The sequence below is a fragment of the Acinonyx jubatus genome, chromosome B1 (assembly GCF_027475565.1).
Source record: "Acinonyx jubatus isolate Ajub_Pintada_27869175 chromosome B1, VMU_Ajub_asm_v1.0, whole genome shotgun sequence".
Classification (NCBI taxonomy): Eukaryota; Metazoa; Chordata; class Mammalia; order Carnivora; family Felidae; genus Acinonyx; species Acinonyx jubatus.
In genome coordinates, this window is record NC_069382.1 from 60873590 (window position 1) to 60898942 (window position 25353).

The 25353-nt window shown below is 37.6% G+C and overlaps 1 protein-coding gene across 5 annotated transcripts in view; it reads right to left on the reverse strand.

Annotated features, from left to right (window-relative positions):
• The window catches only part of TLL1 (tolloid like 1), a 211956-nt gene that overhangs the window by 161298 nt on the left and 25305 nt on the right, over positions 1–25353 (reverse strand). For 2 of the 5 annotated variants that reach the window (XM_027068568.2, XM_053216741.1), the window contains exon 2: positions 18266–18371. The exons of the other annotated variants lie outside the window; for them this stretch is intronic. In XM_027068568.2, the coding sequence (XP_026924369.1) occupies positions 18266–18287 (22 nt within the window). In that variant the 5' untranslated portion in view covers positions 18288–18371. The remainder of the gene's footprint in view (positions 1–18265; positions 18372–25353) is intronic. 5 annotated transcript variants of the gene reach the window in all.

A 25353-nucleotide genomic window follows, 5' to 3' on the forward strand; every position in this document is an offset into this window, starting at 1 on the left:
AGATAAGCTTCACAGAATTAATGAAGAGGGAATAAGCCAATTTGCCTTGTGGAACCCTCAAAATGTTCAACGATGGAAAGTTCCAAGTATAGTGGAAGGCTGAGATGAACCTGGGCTGAAAACAGTTGGGTCATCTTAAAATCTATTTAAAAAATGGTTGAGTTCCCAGACCCTACTCCATTGAGATCTGTCAAGCTACCCAGAAGAATAAAAGTTTTATAGATTCTGAAGAAACTGAGCCAATTAGACGTCAGATTTGGGGACACTAAACACAGAATAAACCCAGGATGAGAAGTGATATTCAAAACACAATGGTTAAGTGATATTTTGCATGGTCATCAATGAAATCCACAGTCCCCTTTTCTTGCCCCAAATTTATAAGATTGGAGGCTCATAATACTAGGAAGGACACTAGTGACTCTTTCTTTGAAGGTAGCATGCCAACACTAAGAAACACATTTACAGATAATTTTGCAGTTACCAGTGAATGACCAGCTAGTCCTATAATCACTCTATAGTGAAGCCCCAAATCCTGCAAGACCCACCCAGGCACACAGAACTTCCAATTTGCATTTTAGTACTTGACACTTATTATAATTGGATAGTTAAGAACAATCAGACATCTAAGAAACATAATCAACTTGGGGGTGGGGGGTGCAGGGGGAAGAGCAAAGCAAAGAAAAAAGGGAACTCTGAGGAAATACAGAAAAACTTCTAGGAAACCATAATTAATATCCATAGACAGATAAAATGACATTCTAGTCATGAAACAAGATGTTAGAAAAAATTTTAAATATAGCTTAAATAAAATATTTAGTAGAAAGGTAGGTTAAAAAAAAAACTATCTGCAAGTTGCAAAAACCTGCAAGATAGAAGAACAGTGATTTTAAGGGGAAACTCTAGGAACAGAAAACAGAGTCAAGGTTGCCAGGAGACAAGGGTGGGGAAACGGACTGATTACAAAGGAGCACAGGGAATGGGGGCTGGGGTGGGATATTGTGGTGCCAGCTTAAGGACTGCATACATTTGTCAACATATCAAACTGTAAACTTAAAAGGCAACCTCTAGTGCAGGAAAATTATGTTTAAAAAACAAAAGACATAGAGATGGAGTCTTAATCCTTTGGGGCTGCTATAATACCGCAGACCGGGTAACTTATAAACAACAGACATTCGTTTCTCACAGTTCTAGAAGCTGGGAAGTCCAAAACCAAGGCGCCAACCGTTTCAATGTCTGCTGAGAGCCAGTTTCCTGGTTCTTAGCAGGCCAAATTCAGGCTGCGTTTTCACATGGAGGTAGGGGCAAGGGAGCTCTCCGTGGTCTATTTTATAAGGGCACAAATCCTATTCATGAGGGCTCCACCCTCATCACTAAACTACCTCCCAGAGGTCCCACTGCTAAATATCATCACATTGGGAATTAGGGTTTCAGTATATGAAGTTTGAGGGAACACAAACAGTCTATAGCACATGGAAAATGGGAAAACAAAAGAAAAAGTAATTAGAAAATTAATCCAGGAGGCTAAACATTCAACTAAGGGGCACCTGGGTGGCTCAGTTGGTTAAGTGTCTGACTTCAGCTCAGGTCATGATCTCACAGCTCATGAGTTCAAGTGTTGGGCTCTGTGCTGACAGCTCAGAGCCCGGAGCCTGCTTCAGATTCTGTGTCTCCCTCTCTCTGCCCCTCCCCCGCTTGTGCGCGCGCTCTCTCTCTCTCTCTCTCTCTCAAAAATAAATAAATGCTGAAAACATTTAAAAAGTAATTATAAAATGAGAAAATTAAAAGAAGAGGAGAAAATTAAAGAAACATAGACAAAATCTTCTTCAAACTGAAGAACCAGATTCTCCTCATAAAAATGTTTCACCTAGAGCCTGTCCAATGAATGAATGAATGAAGACTTACACTAAGGCAAATGTTGGAGAAATTTCACAACAGTGGGTATGAAAGCAGAAAAAGGAGAAGCATGCAACTTAACGGGAAATAGAAGGGCTGCTGATTTTTACATAATATTAGATGCTAAAAAACAGTGAGGCCATACTTTCAAAATAATTAAGGGTAACTGTGTCCACTCTATTATTTTATACCCAGTCCCTGAAAGAAACAAGACAGCTGATAAAGATTATGATTTTTAAAAATCCTAAAATAAGCATAGTTGAAATTATATATTAAGAAAGCACATAGTGTACCTGAAAGTATCCACCCATAACTATCAGCACCAATGTATAATCTAGTAACATTCTGGACTTGAAAGAAAAAAGCAATCCTGTGGGCATCTAGACAAAAGGAGTATAGGGCATATTAAGGAAAGAAAATAATTTTCTTTGAGAGTAGTGCCTTATTTCAGAAATAAATGCAGAGTATAATTAAGATCCTCAAAAAATAAAATAAAATAAAATATGAGGCAAAGGTTTTTACCCAACAAAACTTTCAGTGTAAAGAATACAAACTGCTAGCAACATGAAAGAACTCAGAGAATGTGGCTACTCTTAGCCTTCTTACAGAACTACTAGAGAATGAACTTTAGACAACCAAAATGAGTAGAGGCACATCAACAAAAGAGCTTGTGTGCAGCATTTAATAAATAGGCACTTAGAGAACAAAAGGAAATGAAGGTTAGAAGGAAGAAAAGATCGTATGTTGCTGTTAGAAACTGACAAAAAATGAAGGCTAATAGATGTATCATATGCAAAGACATTTGTTTTATTATTTTTAGTAATCAGAACTGGCAATAATAGTCCTAGTATTGTTCAGAAAACACTGTGTATAGTACAGGGGATAGAATAATTATGGAATTTTCTAACTCCTCTGTGTCCTTGAGAACCAAAGTGACATAAAAAGATTAAGTAAAAACCCAGGGATCCAAAATTTGAATTGGCAGTGTCTGAATGAACTCATAGGTAATTTATCTTTAAAAGTATATAATATTTCTTAGTTTTTTTCCAGTGAATAGGCTAAGAAACAATGATAAAAAATAGATGAAGAAATCTTGGAACATGAGAAGGGAGTAGGAACAACAGAAGGACCAGAAAATTAGGTGTCTACAGGAGACTATGCTCCTCACAAGTATTATAAATCCTATTTGATGATTGATACAAAAATTACAACATGATCTGATACTCAAGACAATGATTTCTTCCCAGTTTTACTGAGATACAATTGACATATAACGTTGTGTAACTTTAAGGTGTACAACATATTGATTTGACACACGTGAGTATGGTGAACCAACTACCACTGTAGCCTTAGCTAACACCTTGTAACATTATATAACTACCATATCTGTTTTGTGGTGAGAACACTTAAGATCTATCATCTCGGCAACTTACAAGTATATACTACGTATTATTAACTATAATCACTATGCTACACATTAGATCCCCAGATTTATCCATCTCAAAACTAGAAGTCTGTACTATTTGACTAACATCTCCCCATTTCCCTCACCACACAGTCCCTGGTAACCACCATTCTAGTCTCTGCCTCTAGGAGTTTGGCTTTTTTAGATTCCACACGTAAGTGATATCATAGGGTACTTAAGACGATAATACTTAAATATGGCAATGGTAAAGGGACCTAAATGGAAGGTAGGCTTTCATGCTTCAATTAACACAGTACAATGTTCATACCAGTAGATGGTGATAAGTCACATATGTATATTATAAAACCCAGAGTAACCACTAAGAAAACTACCCAAAAAAAGAAAAAAAACCCCACAATTAAAAGCAGTATATGGGGCGCCTGGGTGGCTCAGTCAGTTAAGCGTCCAACTTCGGCTCAGGTCATGATCTCATGGTCCGTGAGTTCAAGCCCTGCGTTGGGCTCTGTGCTGACAGCTCAGAGCCTGGAGCCTGCTTCAGATTCTGTGTCTCCCTCTCTCTCTGACCCTCCCCCATTCATGCTCTGTCTCTCTCTGTCTCAAAAATAAATAAACGTTAAAAAAAATTTTTTTTAAGTTTTAAAAGCAGTACAAAGGAAGACAGATTCTCAATTTTATTTAATTGCTGTGAAATAAAATATGTCAAATGTGCTCAAATTAGTTAATTATGATTTTTTAAAATAGTAATTGGTCCCTTTTAGAGGATGACAGCAATTGAAATTATTGTCTTCAAAACCATGTAAGTAAAGGGAAAGATTCAAACATTTATCGTGCCTTTCCTATATGAACTGTACTTCTGACTACTAGCCAAAAAATAAATGAGAAAAAATATTTTATGAAATTATTTATATAAACGAAAAAGAATGACCATTTTTGTAACTCTCAAGGAATTAATGGAATTATTATAGGCCTTAAGTGTCAACAGCTACTAATACAAAAAGTTAAAACTAGACATGATGTGCCTGCCTCCTGATAAAAGGAACATATACCACCAGAGAGATGTAACTTGAGTCTGATTATACGTCTGGATCCGGTTGCTAAGTGCAAGAAATCTAGAACGCGGAAGAACAGGCTGAATGCACCACAAGTTTCCAAATCAGCAAAACGTAGATTAGGGTAAACTATAACACTTAAAGGGTACAAGTTCTTCCTGAAGGAGATTACAAGGGAAAGAACAAGATTGAAGGGGAACCTGTAGATTAAGAGACTTCAAAGATCTATCACATTTTTTAATGGGCCAGACTAAACTACAGTGTCTAGGAATGCACTCATAGCTGATAAAGCCATAGGGAAAAGTGGTTATTACAAAAATCAGGGTAGTGGTTACATGGGCAGATGGGCAGAACAGGAGAGGCCTCTGACCGGGGTGGAGCTCGCGGACAGCTTCTGGAGCCACGGGCATGGTTCTACTTCTTGACCTGGGTAGTGGTTACACCTTCTAATTCACTAAGCTATATGTTCATTTTGTCTGGTTTCCCACATCTGAGTTTTATTTTTAAAATAGTAAGGCCTAAAACAGGTTGAACTTAGATCACGTGCATGAAGTCAGTACTGCATTAAATTGATATATTGCTACAGCAAAAGAGACTGATGTCAGACAAGTAACGTGGACTCTTCCCGCATCACTCCCTCGGCATGTTCCTGAGGGAACTAAGCGACAAACATTATTTGTCACAAGGTCTTTTGTCACAGAGCTACTTCTAACATGATCTATTTACTGAAGCTTAATAACTTGAAACGGCAGGGGTGTTGACTTCAGACAGATGTAAATTTTAATCCTGATCCCACTTCTTTTCAGTTTTATGACTGATCCTTTCTGATTTTCAGTTTCCTCATCGCAAAATGGGAATAACCACTGTCACTATTGTTTTTAACACTGGAAAATTTTTACACCAAGTGCCAGAAACAGTTCGGGCCCTCAAGAAATATCATCTACTATTAATCAAAAATTAAATTATTAAGTTACTAAAATTCTTTTTCAAATTCTTATTTTTATCTTCAACAAAACATCAGATCCCAGAATACGGACTTTCCGGAACAAAGGAAAAACAGAATTTCAGTTCATTCCATTTCCCACTAGTAGCTTCCATGTATTTTGAAGCAATAAGAAATACTACGGCTATCGTTTATTAGGGGATCCTGTGGCCATTGTGATGAACACATTAAAATGTATTAGATCTGCCACAAAGTAGACGGAGCTAGAGTATATTATGCTAAGTAAAACAAGTCAGAGAAAGACAAATACCATATGATTTCACTCATATGTGGAATTTAAGAAACAAAACAGATGAGCATATGGGAACAGGGGAAATAGGAGAAAGGGAGGCAAACCATAAGACACTCTTAAATACAGTGAACAAACCAAGGGTTGCTGGAAGGGAGGTATGCAGGAGATGGGCTAAATGGGTGATGGATACTAAGGAGGGCACTTGTTGTGATGAGCACTGTGTGTTATATGTAAGTGATGAATCACTAAATCCTATTCTTGAAACCAATATTGTACTATATGTTATCTAACTAGAATTTAAATAAAAACTTGAAACTGGGGCACCTGGGCGGCTCAGTCGGTTAAGCGTCTGACTTTGGCTCAGGTCATGATCTCACGGTTCATGGGTTTGAGCCCCGTGTCGGGCTCTGTGCTGACAGCTCAGAGCCTGGAGCCTGCTTCAGATTCTGTCTCTGTCTCTCTCTCTCTCTGTCCCTCCCCTACTCGTGCTCTGTGTCTCTTTCTCTCTCAAAATTAAATAAATATTTTTTTTAATTTTAATAAAAAAAACTTGAAGCAAACAAAAAAAAGAAGATCTGGTATGCAATGGAATATTATTCAGCCACAAAAAAAGAACAAAACCTTGCCCTTTTGCAATGACATGGATAGAGCTAGATAGTCTAATGCTCAGTGAAATAAGTGAGTCAGAGAAAGACAAATACCATTTGATTTCACTCATATGTGAAATTTAAGAAACAAAACAAAACAAAACAAAAAACAAAAAAAGAAGAGAGAGAGACAGAGGCAAAGCAAGAAACAGAGTCTTAACTTTAGAGAACAAACTAATGGTTACCAGAGCGGGGGGGTGGGGTGGGCAGAGATGGGTGAAACAGGGGATGGGGATTAAGGTGGGCACTTGTTGTGATGAGCACCGGGTGATGCATGGAAGTGTTGAATCACTATATTGTATACCTGAAACTAATATTACGCTGTATATTAGCCAACTGGAATTTGAATAAAAAACCTGAAAAATAATTTAACAATTAGATTCTAGAGGGCACGAAGAAGGGGATGTGGCCATCAAGAGATTGGCTAGAGGTGATCCCAGAGTCTGCTGGAATGAAATCAACCATTACTATAATGAAAACATGCGGTACAGAGCAAGGAGAAAAATCTCTTGCCTTCTCTTTTCAAGTGAACTTCTTCCTCACTGCCTTTAGCTCCCCGGGTCATTCTTTTAAAGCTGGGCGTCAGGTCTTTGTGCCTGATTTCTAAGCACGGCTTCTGTACCTTTTAAAAGACATCTGAATCATTACCTGACACGGAGGCTCATCCTCTGACTTGTAGTTGCCAGGACTAGAACAGTCAGTGTAAGTCACATATCAGAGGTTACAGAAACGATTCTGAAAACACCATGGTATTTTTAAAATTATTTCCTCTATGATAAAGAGTGTCTCCCAGCAGGCATTCTGCACTTAAAGAGGGAGGATGAATGCCACCCTGAGAAGGCAGTGGATATGACTTAGGGGAATTTCCAGCAACACAGAAAGGAGAAATAAAAAGAGCTCATAGAAATTTGAAGGATAAAGAAAAGCAGTAGGGGACTCAGTCATCAAGAGTGTTGAAATAGCAAAGGGTACAGGGGAGGGGGGGTGTGGCTCAGCATGCTAAAAGAAAAGCTGAATGCTGAGCGGGCTAGAAAATCCAGGAGGAAAGTGACAGTCAAGTGGATCTATTCCAATTGGGGCCACCGAGCCAGAATAAAACACCAGTTAGTACCCCCAAGCTCCTCTCAAACCCTCATGAGTCAAGGAAGGTATTCAGGGGTATTTCTCCCATGCCCTTAGCAGGATACAAAGACAGTTGATCACGGAGTATAAAGATCATCAAAGTGATCCTGAAATTAAAAGCTAAAAGACAGACTGCCAGAACGGATGGACTGTCAACCTTGGGCTTTTAAACAATGGTTGCGTCAGCAGGGACATGCGTTCATCATCCCTGATTTCCACAGTGAACTCCAGCCAAGAAAACAGCAGTGGGCACAAGCCCAGAATTGTCTCCCCCAAGCAGACCAGTGTGAGCACTGGATGATGCTCAGATCTGATGGGGATGTCACAAAACAGCCTCCCTTCCCTGCCCCCAGACACCCAGATAACATCTCAGCGAGTCTATGAGGAGAAACTGATCAGATAAGGGAAGTGAGCTTACTGAACAATTATGGAAAATGAAACTGACGTAATTACTTGGTGCTCTAAGTACCCACCACCACAAACCACACCACCAGCAGCATGCAAAGGAAGCTTTAAAAATAAGACACAGAAGAGAAAAATGCTAGGGTTTTGTTTTTGGTTTGGTTTTCAGGTTTTGGTTTGAGGGTTTGGGGGACACGTATAGTGCCATATAAATTTGTGAAGTCTTATACAAGAATTTGAGAAGTTTCATATACTTAAAGCCACTTTAACATTCTAATCGGAAGCAGTAAACATACCGAGGGAAAATAAGGATCTTACTGTACAGTTAAGTGCAGTATTCTCTCTGCCCAACACTGACACCGGAGCTTTCCATACATCAAGCAGTTCAGTGTCACAGTTTATTCCACAGTGCAGCAGATTTAAATTTTTAAATCAACACACACAACACGGAAGGCTTCTATCACAGTCAAGGGAACACAAAAACTTTGCTGATTTTAATGTATTTAAATGTATTATTAATGCATTAATAATTATATACTTATAATTGATATACAGTTATATACATAATGATTTAATGATTATTAAATTCTTTTAAAATATTTTTCTGACAAGTAATTCCAACTCTCTTTAATAACACTAGACTACAAACCAATTCTAAAGTACAAGAAGGCATCTGAATTGTGATTCGGATTAAACTAAACGCAGTACTCACTTCCCATTCGCAGTCTCCATTTTGAGCCTCACACCTGAGCTCTGCTTTCTGACCTAGGCAAGGTTATCGCAGATGCTGAGTACCCTCAATTTGAAAGGTTTGTAAGCTACACCTATATAGGAACCTACCCTTTTGTCTCAATGTAAGCAGCTACACAGAACTTTATAAAGATGATGAGAGTCAGTGAGGAGGAGTACTTTGTTAGAAATACTCACTTTCTACACACAAAATTGAGAATGTCCCAGTAGAAAGAAATAATCTGGAAGAGACGGTAATACAAGGAACAGGGTGTGTGACATTTTCAGACTCACAAGCTTATGGTGATCTGTGGAAGAGGTGAAATAGCAGTGCTATAGATTCAAGAAAAGGAAGAAGGGCAGGGGCGATTATTCACATGAGTGTGGACTAAGAGGGAAATTCCTGGTCGTGGGTGTCTCTGGTAGCATTCCTGGCCAGTCCTCCTCACCTCTTTTCACTGTAATCTTAGTCCTTCCCCAAGACAAGTTCCAAGTAGGCGGAGATGGTAGGTGGTATGTAAGCAGGTATCTCACTACCTACTCCAGGATATCCAACCCTTCTCTGACTCTCTCTCCATGGGTTCATCTGCTTGCAGTCAAACTCTATTGGTCACTCTTCTGACATCCTTACTGATGAAGTTAGGATAGCACCTGTTTTCCTACCAAAAGCCATAGAGTGAGGGGACTGTATCCTGAGCTTCTCAAGTATCTACTACCTGCAAGAAACGTGGCTTTGCCTCAGGCCACTTCCTCTTTGTAAGTGCAGTATCTCAGAATGAACTGAGAACAACCCCATGAAGAAGATAAGGCTAGCCACTGCAGTCTCCAATATGGGCACACTTGAATGCATTAACTTTGAAGGAAGAGAAAAATAAACCCAGTAGAAATCTAACTGTGTAAAAAATTAAATTAAGCTTAGAAGAAGCTTAAAAATTAAATTAAGCTCAGAACTGCAAACTACCAAATTACAATTCAAGATAACTTTCCTAAGTTAATTAAAACAGTTCTCTGTCATTCTTAATACTTTAGTCATGGGATACAGTGACCTGGCTTTATAATCTCAAGAAACATAAGTATTCATTTGTATCAATAAATCCATGAAATAAATTATAAATGGTATTTTATTAGTTGTCTTTCTTACAAGTTTAAGTCTTTAAATGTATTCACAAGTAAAAAATGTCATCTATAAACTAAGGATAATAATTATCCTACTTCAAAGAGTTGCTGAAGAAAGGAATCATAAAGAGTACTTAGAACAGTGCCTAACACAGAATTAGTACTTTATAAACATTTGCTGTTGTGACTGTTATCTATTCACTTCCCAAATATAACTGGTGACATACTATTCAAGATCACTTTACAGTCACTACACTACTATATGTCTATGTTTTTTCTGGAGTGCTTATGAACTAAACAACGTATTTCCTTATACATTTTATTTCAACATTTGCATTTTTAAAGAATTTCTCAAGTATGACCAAACAAGATGCAAAGAAAGTATTTAGGGTTCCACTTCTTTGAAAGAAAATAATTTCTTTTGCCTAGGAGAATAATGACCCTGAGCGAATTTATCAAAATCACAGAAATTAGTTTGCATTTACAAAAAAGCACTTCTTTAAAGCAAGGGTCAACAGACTTTAAGATAGTAAATATTTTATTTTAGTCTTTGTGGACCATATGTTCTCTGTTACAACTATTTAAGTCTGCCATTGTAATGCAAAAGCAGCCACAGGCTGCATGTAAATGAATATGACTATTTCAATAAAACTGTCTACTCCAGGTCTCAAGCATGCAATAAATAACTATTCATATAGAAAGCAAAATCTAATAGATGACGAAAGAATATGTACCTGTTGCATGATGAACAGTATTTAAGAACTCAAACTATTTTCAGTTCTCTTACATCACACTTATGATTGCTTATCCATTAATTCTTCATTATAGTCCCTCTGATATTACCACTACTGCTCTATACCTATCGAAGGGGACACATTGGCCTTAAACACATTTATTTGTACCTTCTCCACCTCTTACCAACCTGATGAAGACAGCCAAACTCCAGTGATTTCTGGGAGAATACACCCAGGCCTTGATTTCTGAACATTCCCCTTTAGCTCAATCGAGATTAAAAAGTATTGGCTTAATTTAGTGGCCAAATTAGCAAAGCTGTACTGATTCAACTCCAGCCAAGTCAGCTCTTTTCTGGGATATTTATTAGGTTGAGTGATGCTTAAACAAATTCATAATGAAGAGTTAATCATGAATTTTACATTCTGGTGGGGGAAAAAAAAGATGTTGCCAAATATCAGACTACTTAGAATTTAATCATACAAACAGGGCACTAATGGACATCAAGGTTGGAAAAATATTTACTTGTGTTATAAAACCTTTTACTTCTTCAATACAGACATTACTTCCTAAGTCCTAAGGAATGAACAGCAGCAGGTATCACAGGATTTATTTCTATAAGGAGAAGTTCAGAAATCAAGAAATAAAGTGTCACAGAGAGTCGACTGCTTGGCTGGAAATAGAAGACCAATTTCCTGAACTCTCATCACTGTGATATCTACTACATAGCTTCTTTTTATATCTGGATATTTCCAAAGGAAAGCAACAGAAGGAGTTATTCCATTTCAATTCACTTCTCCTGAGAAAAAGTCAGACTTGCTGAGGGAAAACTCATGTATAATTTGTCTACTTCTTTACAGACAGTAGGAAGACGAGTTTCTTTCAATACTCTTGTTTCCTTTAGTGACCTAATCTGAAGGAGGATACCGACTTTCACAGCTGCAAAAGAAAACTGAGTGTGATGGTGACTTAAGCCAAGCTGAGAACCACTAGTTCGGCGATGCCGAGCAGCATTTTGGTCACCCAAAGCCAAAAACTACTGTCACTTTGTGCCAAAAGCCTTGGCGCGATCTCTGCCATCACGCTCTCTACTTTAGAAGAACTGAATGGGATGACATTGCCCTTGGTTCCCCTGCATTTGTGAACTAAATCAGCAGTTCTAATTACTCAAGCCCATTGCCCCAAGGGGGTTCTTAAAATTCAAACTTATTTCACGGGTATTTGATGGGGTGAAAAAATCACTTTTTTTTTTTTAATTGGATTTGTTGTTCCTGACTTTTCTGCACCACAAGCCACAACATTAGCAATGAAGCAGCAGAGGAGGCACAAGTTAAAACAAGTAGGAGAGCCAGGAGCCTGAGGGAATCCTCAGACTGGAACTGAGGCTGGCAGTGCTTGGGGTGTACACATTGGAAACGAGTGAATGGTAAGGAGTTAGGACCAGGGCGAAGGGGTAATGTTTACTTTTCTCAGCTTTAAGGTTCTTTTGGAAATTTCTGATATTTTAAGGCAACAGAAGAAGAGTATTTTTATGCAGTGATAATGTTCCAGCCATACGGAAACCTTGCAGAGGTAGAGAATATTCCAAGGCTTGGCATAATTCTACGTCTTTGTTTATGCCATTCCTTTGGCCTGCAGTGCCCTTCCTGCCTTCTGGCAAATCCCTCATCTAACCCTCCAACAGTCTGTCAAATTCTACTTTCCTTCTGATGAGGTTCTACCCAGCTCTGTTTACCTCAGGTAGTAGCTGTCCTCCCCTGTCCTGCAGAACTTTGATCACACTTCCATTACAATGCTCATCACAGTGCATGGTCACATCTGTTTACATCTGTCTCCTCAGTTACGTTGTGGGCGTTTAGAAATCAGAACCACATATTCTGGTCTTCTGTGTCATTTCACTCATAGAATCTAGCATGTTATTTGACACAGAGGAGGTACTCATGTCAGGCTGAATAAATTGTCTAGCCGAACTATTTTAACTTTGTTGGACTAGAAGAAACCTTAGATCCCGTTCAGCTCTGATTTTGAGAGACAAAGAAATGAAAGAGTTTAAGAAACATGTCCAGGGCTAGAGCTACAGGACAGCTCTCCTGAGTCCCTTTTCATTCTGCACAATACCACACCTTGGGAAATGACTGAACAGATTACCTTAGCACAAAACAGAGAGTCAGTCACTCCTCTCCTCACCAAGTTACACATGCCTCTTTAAGAATAAGGAATGGAAAAGGGAAAAAGGAAAAGGAAAAAAGAAAAGAGACAAGGAGGAAGCCAAATTGTAAACACCCCTAGATCAAGGTTGTTTGGCCTCAGCACTACTGACATTTGGACTGGATAATCCTTTGTTGTGAGAGGCTTTCCTGTGCATTGTAGGATTTTAGCAGCATCTCTGACCCCCTCTACTCACTTAGATGCTGGTAGCAGCCCACCTCCCCAACTGTGACAACCAAAAATGTTTCCAGACTTTGCCAAATGTCCCCTGGGGGCACAATCGCTCCAGGTTGAGACTGACGGCCCCAGGCGAACAATCTCAGAGGAGGTAATCTACACTACTTCAAACAAAGTACCAATAAATTAGCATGTTTCATATACTGGCTTCAAACCAATATTCTCATATTAAGCATAGAAGCCAGAACCTGAAATACTTAATCCTCTTACATTTCTATTAATCCATTTTATTAAAAACAATGATGTTGTCACTTGGCCTATACAACTGTTAATACAACAACTAGAAAGAAAGAAAGAAAAAGAGAGAGAGAGAGGAAGAAGGAAAGAAAGAAAGAAAGAAAGAAAGAAAGAAAGAAAGAAGAAAGAGAAAAAGAGACTTGCTAAACCTTATAGTTCTAAAAGAGATTAAACATACTTAATGTGTTGTAAATATAACCTTAATAATTTTTATTTCAGTTTTACTTTAAACTTGTTTAAAAGTCCTTCCTTGGGGCGCCTAGGTGGCGCAGTCGGTTGGGCGTCCGACTTCAGCCAGGTCACGATCTCGCGGTCCGGGAGTTCGAGCCCCGCGTCAGGCTCTGGGCTGATGGCTCAGAGCCTGGAGCCTGCTTCAGATTCTGTGTCTCCCTCTCTCTCTGCCCCTCCCCCGTTCATGCTCTGTCTCTCTCTGTCCCAAAAATAAATAAACGTTGAAAAACAAAAAATTTAAAAAGTCCTTCCTCAGTATCACAAATAAGAATCACAAATTCATTATTCCTACAAAACACAATCTAAGGAAATAAAAATTAGTGAAAGAGGAAGCAAATATCTTTGACTTGATTTGAGTATATATCCAAAACCCATGCTTTCCTTCATGGTATGCAAAAGTCTTTAATTAAGATTTTAATGTACCTGCGTTTTTTTTTCTGTTTTGATTCTTAAAAGTAATTCCAGGATTTATAGTTCTGTTCTAATTTCTAACTGAGGAGTGTAACAAATTCACATTTCAAAACTGAAATATTAAACATGAATAGTCAATGGCCAGAGTTATTAATTTTTATTTTTTATAAAATCGGGGTTTATCAAAAAAAAAAAAAAAAAGAATAACCTAAACCTAGTCTACTCCATTCATCTAGTCCAATAAAACCTTATCATGACTTACTAAGTAGAGTCCAAAACTGTACTTGTTCAATTGTATAAACCACAACGTCCCATTTCTGCAAAGTTAATGAAACAACAGTCAGCAAACACAACTGGCTGGCTGGGAATTCTTGGGGTCTGGCCTCCAGCTCTTGGCTTTGACAGGGCACCACTGGATGGTGGCTGTCCACTCAGCTTAAACAGCAATGAAGACAGCATATGGCACTAATGCCAGCTGCCATGTCCAGAACGACAGCAGGGATCCCTGAAACTCAGGTGGTTTCATCACTACACTGTGCAAACTGGATCCAAATGACACTCCAGGTTCACCCTTCTGCTTCTGCTTCCTGAACAGAGTAGCCTCCTATTTCCCACCCCATGTTACCATCCCCTGTGATCTTCCTGATTCCATAAAATAGGAACTTTAACCAGGGGAAAGGGCAAATTGCCAATCACATTATAGCCAAATTTCATTTCCTATGGGGTTTTATCTACCCACTCACGCTTTTAAATGCAATTAAGAGGAATATCACAGCTTTAAGTATGAGGTTTTTAACCAGGAACTTTTTCCATCCTGCTCACTATCTCCTCAATAAGGCCTTAAAACCTGATAAAAAAAGCAGATATAGATAATAAGGAGACAGATAATCAAACTAGACACACACACACACACACACACACACACACACACTATTTTATTTCCACTGCAATCCACAGGCTCCCAGGTTATTTGAGAATCTGGAATGCTAACAAGACTGGCAAATCATAATTACTGCCACCAACCCTCCAACTTGTGACAATATTCAAAATTTAATCTCTTATTTAAATTTAAATTTCATTTAAAAATTGCATTATATTCCTACCCCAATGCCTCATTAAATAGTATAGAAACAATTCTTATATTTCAGATTCCCTCTTCTAATAATTAAGATTATATGACTATACTTAAAATAGTTTACTTATAAAACTTTGAAAACTGATAGCTAAAATGTTGATAATCTGCTAATTCCAAAAGTCAGTCATTTCTTATTATTGACTAAATGAAAGAAAGTGCCTGCTGTATTTTGGGATTTTGATGATGTTTTTGGGAAAATTTCCCATTTTTCTCATAGCCTTGTGGCTTGGAGGCAGGGCTACTGCATATGATTCTACTATTTATACATGTGCAACAGATTCTGAGTGACAAAGGGGACGCAAACCCAGCCCAGCCTCAGTGCCAAGCCACATCTGAAAGGAAAAGTTCATTACTAGGATTCTTCTGCTCAGAGGTGGCACGTTCTTGTAATTTATCCAAAGACAAGTACACGCTAGCTAATCCCCACCTGACAGGTACACTACAGAGCCTCAAGAATCACTCAAATGTGGAAGAACAGGCCAAAAAAAAAAAAAAATCTCAATGACCAGAGAACAACCCTTTCAAATTCTGTGCTAACTGCTAGATCATAACCCCCAAAGGGCAGACTCTGTCTAAAGATCACGTTCCAAAATCCCAATTTTTACACAGATTAAGTTCTAAAAATCCTAAATCAATGCTAACAAATAGCCCAAATTATTGAAGTAATTCCCTGTTGTTTAACTTTTATGTCTTTATCAACATCAGTCTCTTTATGTAACAGAGAAAATATAAAAATTCAACGTGGCACATGAATCCCCTTTAAAATAATATTACTTATGATGGGTACGTTTGAGGAAAATACTTCTGAGGTGTCCCACGGTCAAATTAGGGCTTGTGCATCGATAGAAATCATTCTAAAATCTTGGGGCAGAGAACAGAAAACAAGGAAGGAGAACAAGAAAAGACATGGGAAGATAGGCAGGGAAGGAAAAGGATGATTATAACAAATAAATGAAGGGAACAGAGGAAAAGCAACCCCGATTTTCTGCCTTAGGGTAATTACAGAGTGGTAAACAATATTCATGCAAATATCCAGCTTTCTAAACCACTCATTCAACTACAGGTTTCAAAAACAAACAACCAGTAACAAAGAATCACACAAGTATTTGATTCTAATAAGTTTAAAGAGTTTCAAAACAGATACTCCCCTTGATTTAAGATGTTTAAATTATGAATGCCAAGATAAATAAGTTTCTTACCTCCTGTTACCCATTCATTTTTGGCTTTTTTCTCCCTTCTCAGTGCTCTCGGCCCAGGTCAACTGGTACATACAGTTTCTCAGAGCCCCAGTCAGCTGTTCTGGGATCAGCTCTGACAAGCACAGCTACCCTGGTAAAAATGAGTTCTCTTTGTCTTTCTCATCTGAGAGCTTTCCTCCCATCTCAAATCAAAAAAAAAAAAAAAAATCAACTTTGACTGTTATCTGTTTATGGGATTCAGATTTTTATGTGCATCTTCTCAAACTCTGCTTACTTTTCCTTTTTAATGCATTACTTTTCTGTTTCTGTTCTTCCCCGAGTTTTCATTCTAAACATGTGGTGTGGTTTTAAAAACTTTTTTGTTTGAATTATGAATGGTAGGGACAGATCCATCCAAGGAGTTTCAAACCACAGAAGACTCTCAGCCGAAGTGTGACTATACACACCTGTCAACACCACCTGTGGTTTTATTACTCACTGGGGACCAAAGACTGCTCTCCTTTTTCTGGTCCAGCAGCTTAGAGCTTCACCCTGTCTTACTACGAAACATCAAGGGAAAGATGTCAAAAACTTTATACAAAACCTGCCAGGATGTCTAAGCAATATAATATCGATGAAGGAGAGGGCCTGCAGGGTATAAAACCTAAGGTCAGGAGACAAGCAGGAAGTCCCATCATCCTTGGAAGGTATGGGAGGGGGAAAAACAGAATGGAGAAAGACAGAGAGGAGAGGGGGAAGCTAGAAAGAGGGCAGAGGAGGGAGAGGGAGGAGGGCTGGTAAAGACCGTCTGATCCGGGACATGCCAGGGTAGCTTAAGCTGCTTTCCTAAGTATTTTGATGTTGTTATTCCATGCATTCAGCCTACTGTATATTTGAATCACTTTGTTTCTTGCTCTTTTTTAAAAATAAAAGTTACACAAAAAAGAAAATCTTATTTAAGGCTGCTGGATAAAATACCCAGATCTGAAGTGTTTTGTTCTAAGTGTTGCGCCCAAAAGATTAACAAATCTTCTACAGCCTGTAATAGTTAACCAAGTAATCTTACATATGTAATCTCATTTCATCCTCACAATCTAGAAGGGTAGGCACTCAGTGAACTTAAATGACACTCTAGTAAACTGGGGAACGGGCACCTAAAATATATCTGGGGCTTTTTGCTTTATATATCGTGTTCTTTCCAGTATCCACTATTTTAATATGTTATATAGGATGGATTCAATTAAAGAAGTAGCAATATATAAAACATTAATTTTGTATAAGTTCAAATTTGTTTGTCAGAGTTAGATGCAAGCCATTATACAGAAAAATAGAAACTAATTTGAATCTTTACTTACTGTAGAACCTTCTTTTCCCTTCTATATAATGAAGTATTATAACTTTATGTAAGAGCTCTAGAATTCAACTGTACAAGAGAAATGATCTCCTCATCATCTTCAAATACCATTACTTTATAACTTATACGCAGAAAAACTATTTGAAAAGATATTTAGATCCTCAGGACTTGATGAGAACAAAACTCGAAGTATATATTTTCTCCTCTTTGTTCATAATGAAAATTCCATCTTAATACATGCATCATAATGTAACTTCATTATTTTGCCCGAAAGGAAAAATTCAATCCCTGTAATTTATCACAAATGAACATTATTTCTACTATTTTTTGTTATCCATTTGTACATATACCAAGTATTTTATGATACAATTTACTAAGCTATTACCTTTGGGAATTCCTACATGGTTGGGAATTCATGAAGTAACAACTTCGAAAGGAAATAAATCTGTACTGAGCAACAATGTTCAACAATGCTCAAACTCTAACAGAATTAAAACAATCTCCAAAAATATAAATTTGTAGCTTTGCCCACTTAGGCATTTATGAATCTACTTATGCTCACCTTTAAAGTCCAAGAAAATTTTAAATTAGATTCTCTAAGTTTTCTCTAAACTTTAATTGATGTATATTTTCCAGTAACTCCAATTTCCTCAAAGTAATATTTTGGAGGAATTGAAAATATCAATGGGAAATCCTAATGAAACAAAAAAAATTGTATCTTCGAACTATGCTTTTCACCAGAGATGCATAAGAATTTACTACTTTAGAAATACTTCTAAAGTTTTATTTTAAGTCAGTGGCAATATTTGGGTGTATTTTGATGACATAAAACACACACTGAAAATAATCATTTCTATGGCTGACTTCATACAGACCTAAAATCACTGAAGGGATTTAGCCCCCCAAATTAGGAAGTCACTTACATTGACTCTGACCTCCCATCATGAGAAGTCCAGGTGCTTCTTCTTGAACTTCAAGGGCTCGGGCAGCCCAGGCATTGCCCCAACACTGCTTAGAGCAGTGGTCAGTCTGGAAGTAAAGAAGCACAGTAGTATCCCAGAGTGAGTGTTTTAAACAAGGCCTTCAAGAGGCACTAACACTGCATCCATGATTGGCCACATGCCATTTGAGACTATAACATTATCCCACCACAGCAAGAAATGGTGATGTAAACCTAGAATGAACTGCATTTCTCCAAAGAATATATCATAAAAGGGTTATAAACACGTTTCCATATTGCCATTCATTGGAAATGAGCTTTAATGGAATGATATTACACCTCCATATTTAAAAAAATTCTGAAACATACAGAAAGTCAATGAATTATATTGTTGTTTTTAGGTAAGAACAAAATCATATGAATATCATAAAATAGGTAAAATAATTTAAATGAGCTTTAATTACAGAATGTATTTGTTTTGTTCACTCTCCCATCTTTAAAATAATTTAATAGATATCCCATAGCTAAACTAGTTTAATACACATACATTTCCTTTCTAAATATTGGCAAAAACAAAACACACACACACACACACACACACACACACACACAACCAGATGGATGATTCTGACCCTGATTGCCAGGGAGCTTTTGAAGAGTAGGCCTATATTCAGTCCCCATTCACAGAGATTCTAATTTGATGTAATTAGAGTATAATGAAACATAAGTATTTTTTTAGACTTCCAGAAATAAAACTTAAAAATGGCAAATCTAGAATTCCAGACGATCTCAGTTTCCTCCCACCCACCAAATTTTATAATTCTGTACCATAGCTCATTTTGCCACTCATGGAAACTATAAAATATACATTTTTTTTTTAAAAAAAAGGGGTTTCAAATGGTAGACAAAGAAAGCATTACACAACTATTAAACCATATAAATATAAGCCTGATTTTTTTCTCTTTAAAATGATTTACTATTATATACATATTTATATCTTATATGTATTAATATATACATGTATTGTTATGTATATATATTATGTATTAATATATATGCATATATATATACATATACACACACACACACACACACACACACACACACATGTACTGAGTTGGGGTGGATAAAATACACCTATCCAACAACTTTTAAGCCAACATTTTCATTAGTCTCAAATTGCACCTACAAGTAAGTTTTTATTCACTTACTATGAAAAAGTAGCATCTTTATATTGCAATTTTTTTAAGTCACACTGATGACTAAAATTTTAATTTCTCACTCTTTTAGAAGTCTACATTTCTTATTTTTTACTTGTACAAGTCTACAGTTCTAACATCTTGGAAACCTAAGAGGAAAGTGAAAAGTGGTAATCAATACTAAAACCTGAGAAAGAAAAAAAAATCTTTTAAAGGACAACACAGTTATGAAATAAACCTAATTTTAACTAAAATGTGCTTTATAGATGACTCATGGCTTTGTGCAAACAACTGGGAGAATTAGAGTGTGTATGCTTTATTGACAGGACAAGGGAAGAAGCAAATCCTATAAATATTCAGAAGCACAATCCCTTGTGAAAGCAAATATCAGCTATAAATAAAGAGTAAAATAAATGAAACAAAATGTAAATATAAAATGCAAATATATAAGTCATTCACTAGCAAATTCTAAGGTTACCACTAATAAAAATTGTGACGGCTGATGTCATGGAATACTACAATCTGTAGGGTACTATTAGTACCTCCATTTTATACCCAAGAAAGAAAGATCAGATAATCTGAGTAAGTTCCCCAGGTATTCACATTTAGAAATGTCATAACTAGGATTTAAACCTAAGGCAAGCTTGACTCCAGAGACTCTTACCCTCTAAATGTTCTAGCAGAGCACAAGAATAAAGGAGAAGTCATTTTTAGGTGGTCCTTGATCATGACTTATACCAGTCAAACACCAGAGGCAAAACCAACTTTCTGCCCAGAAAAGGCTTTAGAAGAATCTACATAAAGTTCATGGACCTTTTCTTAAAATGTTAACTTCATTTCCATACTTTCAAAAGAATACATGCATTTATTTATATAAAACGAAAAACAGAATGGAAAGTTGGCCCAGAAATACCATACAATATATAAGCTCACAATCAGTTCTAGTGTATTATACACTACAAGAAGCCCAAAAATTGTCTCAATGCTACCAGCATGAAAAACAGATTGAAGAAGGAGAAAAAGGAGGAGGAGGAGGGGGAAGAGGAAGAGGAGGGGAAGAAACGGGAGGGAGTGGGGGAGGAGAGGGGGAGGAGAAGAAATCCTTCTAAAAGTAGGAGTTTCAATAACCCTGTAAAGGCCTTTTTTTCATCTTTGATAATACTCATGACTTTTCGGATATTTATGTAAAGAAATCTTGGGGCAAATGCTCAAATCTGGATGTAAAACGAGCAGCACAACCAGTTCTTTGAAGATCTTTTGGTTCTAGTTCCTGCTCTGTCAATGACATAACCTTATTCTCCCTGAATCTCACTTTCTTCCCTTACAAAAATGAGAGGGTCAAAGTATACTGGTGAGTTTTTTTCCTAAATAATTTATTAAGGAAAATTTCAAACATACAGCAAACATCCAGCAAAGTTGAAAGAATCATAGGCTGAGCACCCATAAATCCTCCCCCCTACATTTTACCATTAATATGTGACTATCCTTGCTTCATCATGTATCCGAGCAACAATCTACCTTATTTTGGTGCACTTCCAAGTGCACCAAATCACAGGCATCGACACATCTCCCCCTAAATACTTCAGCATGCTATAATTGAGTTCGGTAACTGTTTAGTTTTTTACATAAAACACACATATAATAAAACAGAAATCTTAAGTGCATACTCACTTAGTTTTAATAAATGCATGGACCCAAACTCCTTTCAAGATATAAAATACTATGTTGTTGAGTTTCTGAGTTTGTTTTCTAAGTCACAGAAGCCAAGGTGTGGCAAAAATAGAGAAGCTCTATTAGAAGTAAGAGTGAAGATCTTCATCCTCAGTGGTCCCTCTGCACTGCCTCAGAGTTCTTAGAGCCCAGGGCCCCTCAAAGGGGAGGAAATCATCCCAGCAGATGCTCTGTGAGACCCCCTTCCAGCTCAACACAGCCATAGCCTCTTAGCACAGATGAAAACAGTTAAACCACTCTGACATTCTCTGCCTTTCACCATACATGAAACAAGGCCAATTTCTCAACACTTGGAAGTTTCACTGGTAAATTATAATTGGTTTAATTGTTTGTTTATTGTGCTTAAGGCGATCCTGTATTTGTGTCTCAGATATTCATCTTTTTAAAGTGATTTTGAATGGCAATTAATATTTTCCCACATTAGGGCCAAGCTCTAGTCGTAAACTGAAATGCACCTTCAAACATTCTGGCCAGTTCCCAAATACAGTACTAATTTGGGTCGGTATTTACAGTGACAAGGGGAGTTTTCTCCACATCAGGATTATAATTCCTGCTGAGATCAGTCTCCGTCTCTCCCTCTCTCTCTCTCTCTCTCTCTCTCTCTCTCTCTCTCTGTGTGTGTGTGTGTGTGTGTGTGTGTGTGTGTGTGTCTGTGTGTCTGTGTCTCTGTCTCTTACATTTTGACTTTGACATAATGTATATCTTTTGAGTAAACAAATGCCCTACAGGGGACATATGAGATGTTAGTTCAGCTCTGCCTTTCTTGTGTAACTTCAGGCCACTCTACCAGACTTCCTGGGCCTCAGTTTTCCAGCTGGTAATATTGAAGGAGGGGTGACTAAATAATCCTCAGCATTAAGAATGTCAATAATATGAGCAGTGAACACAAAATTCACTTCAAAAGAGCCATCTTCCTGAGAACAATTAAGTACCTGGCAAAGAAAGATACAAACCTGTAGTTCATCAGATCACTCAATTATCTTAAACATTCAGTCCCAGCCACAAGATTTAACTGTAGAAAGAGACTTGCTCTGTTCTCAGTAGTTATGGAATCCTGTCTGAAGAGTTGCTCCTTATTCTCTTCTTCCCCCTCCCCCTTTTTTTTTTCCCTTAGACCATCTTCATTAAAAGGAAATTCCAGTTTGGGCTACTATTATTTAATATGTTTCCCAGAACCTCATAAAAGAACAATATTGCCTGCCATATAGTACATTTGTATGAAAGAGGGCCTGATCTATGATGATCGGTTCCCCCTCCCCTTTGTACGCTCAGATATTTATATTTTAGCTGAGCTATTAATCATCAAATTGCCTCTGGTAAAGAGGATATAAAAAGATACACTCCAAGGCATACTCAAGTAAAGGAGAATTAGTAGAATGGGCAAAAAAAATCTGGTAAGAATACTTTAAACCATGAGCATATTCATTGCTCAGGACTATTGGAGGACAATTCTCCAAGGGTCTCTTGTGAGCACATCTTGTAAGCAGAAGTATTGATGTCCTGGGTTCTAGGCCATCTTTTGAAGGATTTTTGTAGAGAGAAGAACCTATGCAGACAGAGCAGACGGCAGATTTGTTTGCTGAGTAGCATAACATCTCTCACCAGGGCAAAGTCTGGGCAGGTTTGTTTGCAGTCCATTATAAAAGAGTTCCCTAATCTCAGGATCCCCGGTTGAGAGGGGAATCCTCTGAATTAGTACCGTCCACCTGGCTGACTCCACGGCATTCCTGAGGAACCTGGGGCACAAGAACTCTCACAAACATGGAGTTCATACTGTTTGCTGTGCTAGACGTATTAAGCATCTTTGTCTCTGAATCAAAAGTTTCGGCCAATGTCTATGAAACGATACCAGGCTATCCCGTTAGCCTGCAAGGATCCTGCGGCAGGGACTGCAAACATCTCAGACCATTCCCAGTTCTTCACAAGGACACTGGCATTGCCCAAGTTTTAGCCTGGTATATCCCTCTGTCTCAGCTGAGGGATCACTCAGTCTCTCTCTCTTTCTCTCTCTCTCTCTGTTCTCAGGGAACTCTGAACTGGCTTGAACATCAGACCTCCACATAGCTTTCCTGAAGTCAGAGTACTTGATGAGTTTGAACGGCGCTACAAGTTGCATTTTACAGAATCAAAAAATTACAAATGTTTATTTACAAAAGGTAACCTGGGAAAAATAACATAAGTAGATTCAAGACTTCTCCAAACCTGCATACATATAACATTTTTAATAAAGCCTGTTCTCTGGGATAGCAATGGAAAAAAACACCCTGACATTTTGCAAATGGTAAAAAGTAAAAACTAAATACAAAATACTATTCAAATGAAGGAAATGAATATATTTAAAAAAAAATCCTGAAAAGAGTTTAAACATCATTCCTTATTGGTGCTATTAGCCACTAAGGAAGGTGAGGGATGAGAGAGGACTATGGAGACTTACTGCATTCACTTCTTGTAGTCTTGGAACTTCCCCAGTGTATGCTGTAAATAACTATAAACTAAAATGCAAGTGTTTTACACAGTACCTCAGTTTAAATGGCTCCTATGAGACAGCTGTTATTTTGCACAACTGGAAATTAAGGGTAAGGTGCAGGAGGAGAGTCTCAATAACATGGGATTCTGTTTTGGAACACAGTATTAACATCTTTTCAACTACACTTTCATACCTAAGCAGGATCAGCTTTGCCCTGAATTTCTCAGGTGAATAAATTATACATTTGCTTTAAGCGGTTCTCTGTAATTACGCCATAGTTCAAAAAGTAATCTGCATGTGCTGCCTTAGAAAAATAACACGAGGTGCTGACTCTGAAAAGGCTCTTCTCACACAATAAAAATAGACAATAGTCAGGAATGTAAAGACATAAACTGTGTTCTGTTTGTCTTGAGCACTGAATAACCCTCTTAGCATTGAGTGGACGTTCATTAAATAGTCACTAACTAAATTAATATAAAAAACTTCATTTGCATCGAGTATTTTAATCATCAACTCATGGTGTACTGAAGGTAACTAAAAAAATCAATGATACGGACTAGTTATTCAAATAAGAAAAGTGCTCACTGAGAAAATGGCTGAAATCTCTTTATTTCAAAAACTGGAATAAACATGCAATTACTTCACAGTTTATGTGGTATGGTGATGATTTTTTTAAAAAAAATATTTCCTTGTAAACCCCAATGCATAAAGTAATTTATATTTGATTAAAGAAGGAAAAAGATCAAGGAACTCAACCCCCAAATTTTTCTTTTCATTACATGTAAAATGAGCACCTCTATTGGGAATACAATTCTAAGTGTAATTTACTATGTGCTTACACAACTCTAAGGACAAAAAAGGCACATTTTTCTGGAGATTAGAGTATCTGCTCATAACAGTTTGCAGTAATAAAGTTTCTAATCAAAGTGCCATGACAGAGTGAGAACTCATCGTCTAACTTCCCACAGCAGGTAGAGAATGCAGACCACTGAGCCAGGAGGACATCTACACAGGCACTTGCTCCAGGTAAAGGTATCACAATGGGCAGAAATTCCTAGACTGGCAATGCATGAAGCAAGACACATTTTTCAATATACATTTCCATGTTCCAACTGAAGGAACAGATTTTACGCTTCTGATCTGTACCTCAGGATCTGTCATTCCAAAAATTTCTTCAAGTCATTCTGATACTTTGACAGGCTTGAGAGCTGTTCACATGGCTGACAGAAAGAGGGTAGGAAAGCAGAACAATCGACAACCCAAATCAAGTTCTGGAATGAGAATTAGAAGGCAGCAAAGGAGTAAGTCAAACTGGAAGGGCTCCGTGTCTGACAATTAAGAGAGAAATGGACGTTAGAGACTCAAGCTGGCGATCTTCCTGTTAGGACCAGGAAGACAGTCAAGGAAAATTGGACGCATGGGGCCCTAGACTGTTAAAGAAGGTGATAATGCTGCCAACAGAAAATCTATCATTTTTAAGAACATCTTTGACTCTAACTTTTCCTCAGAAAAAAAAGAAATATTGCCACATTCAGCAGACCCATAAGTTCTAAGATTTGTGTTTCAGAAACATTAAAATCTGGGCAATGCAATTTAAGACTAAAGAATATGAGGGTAGTTTTATAACATGAGAGGCACAGGAAGGAGATGTGAGCACTTCATTTAGAAGTTAAC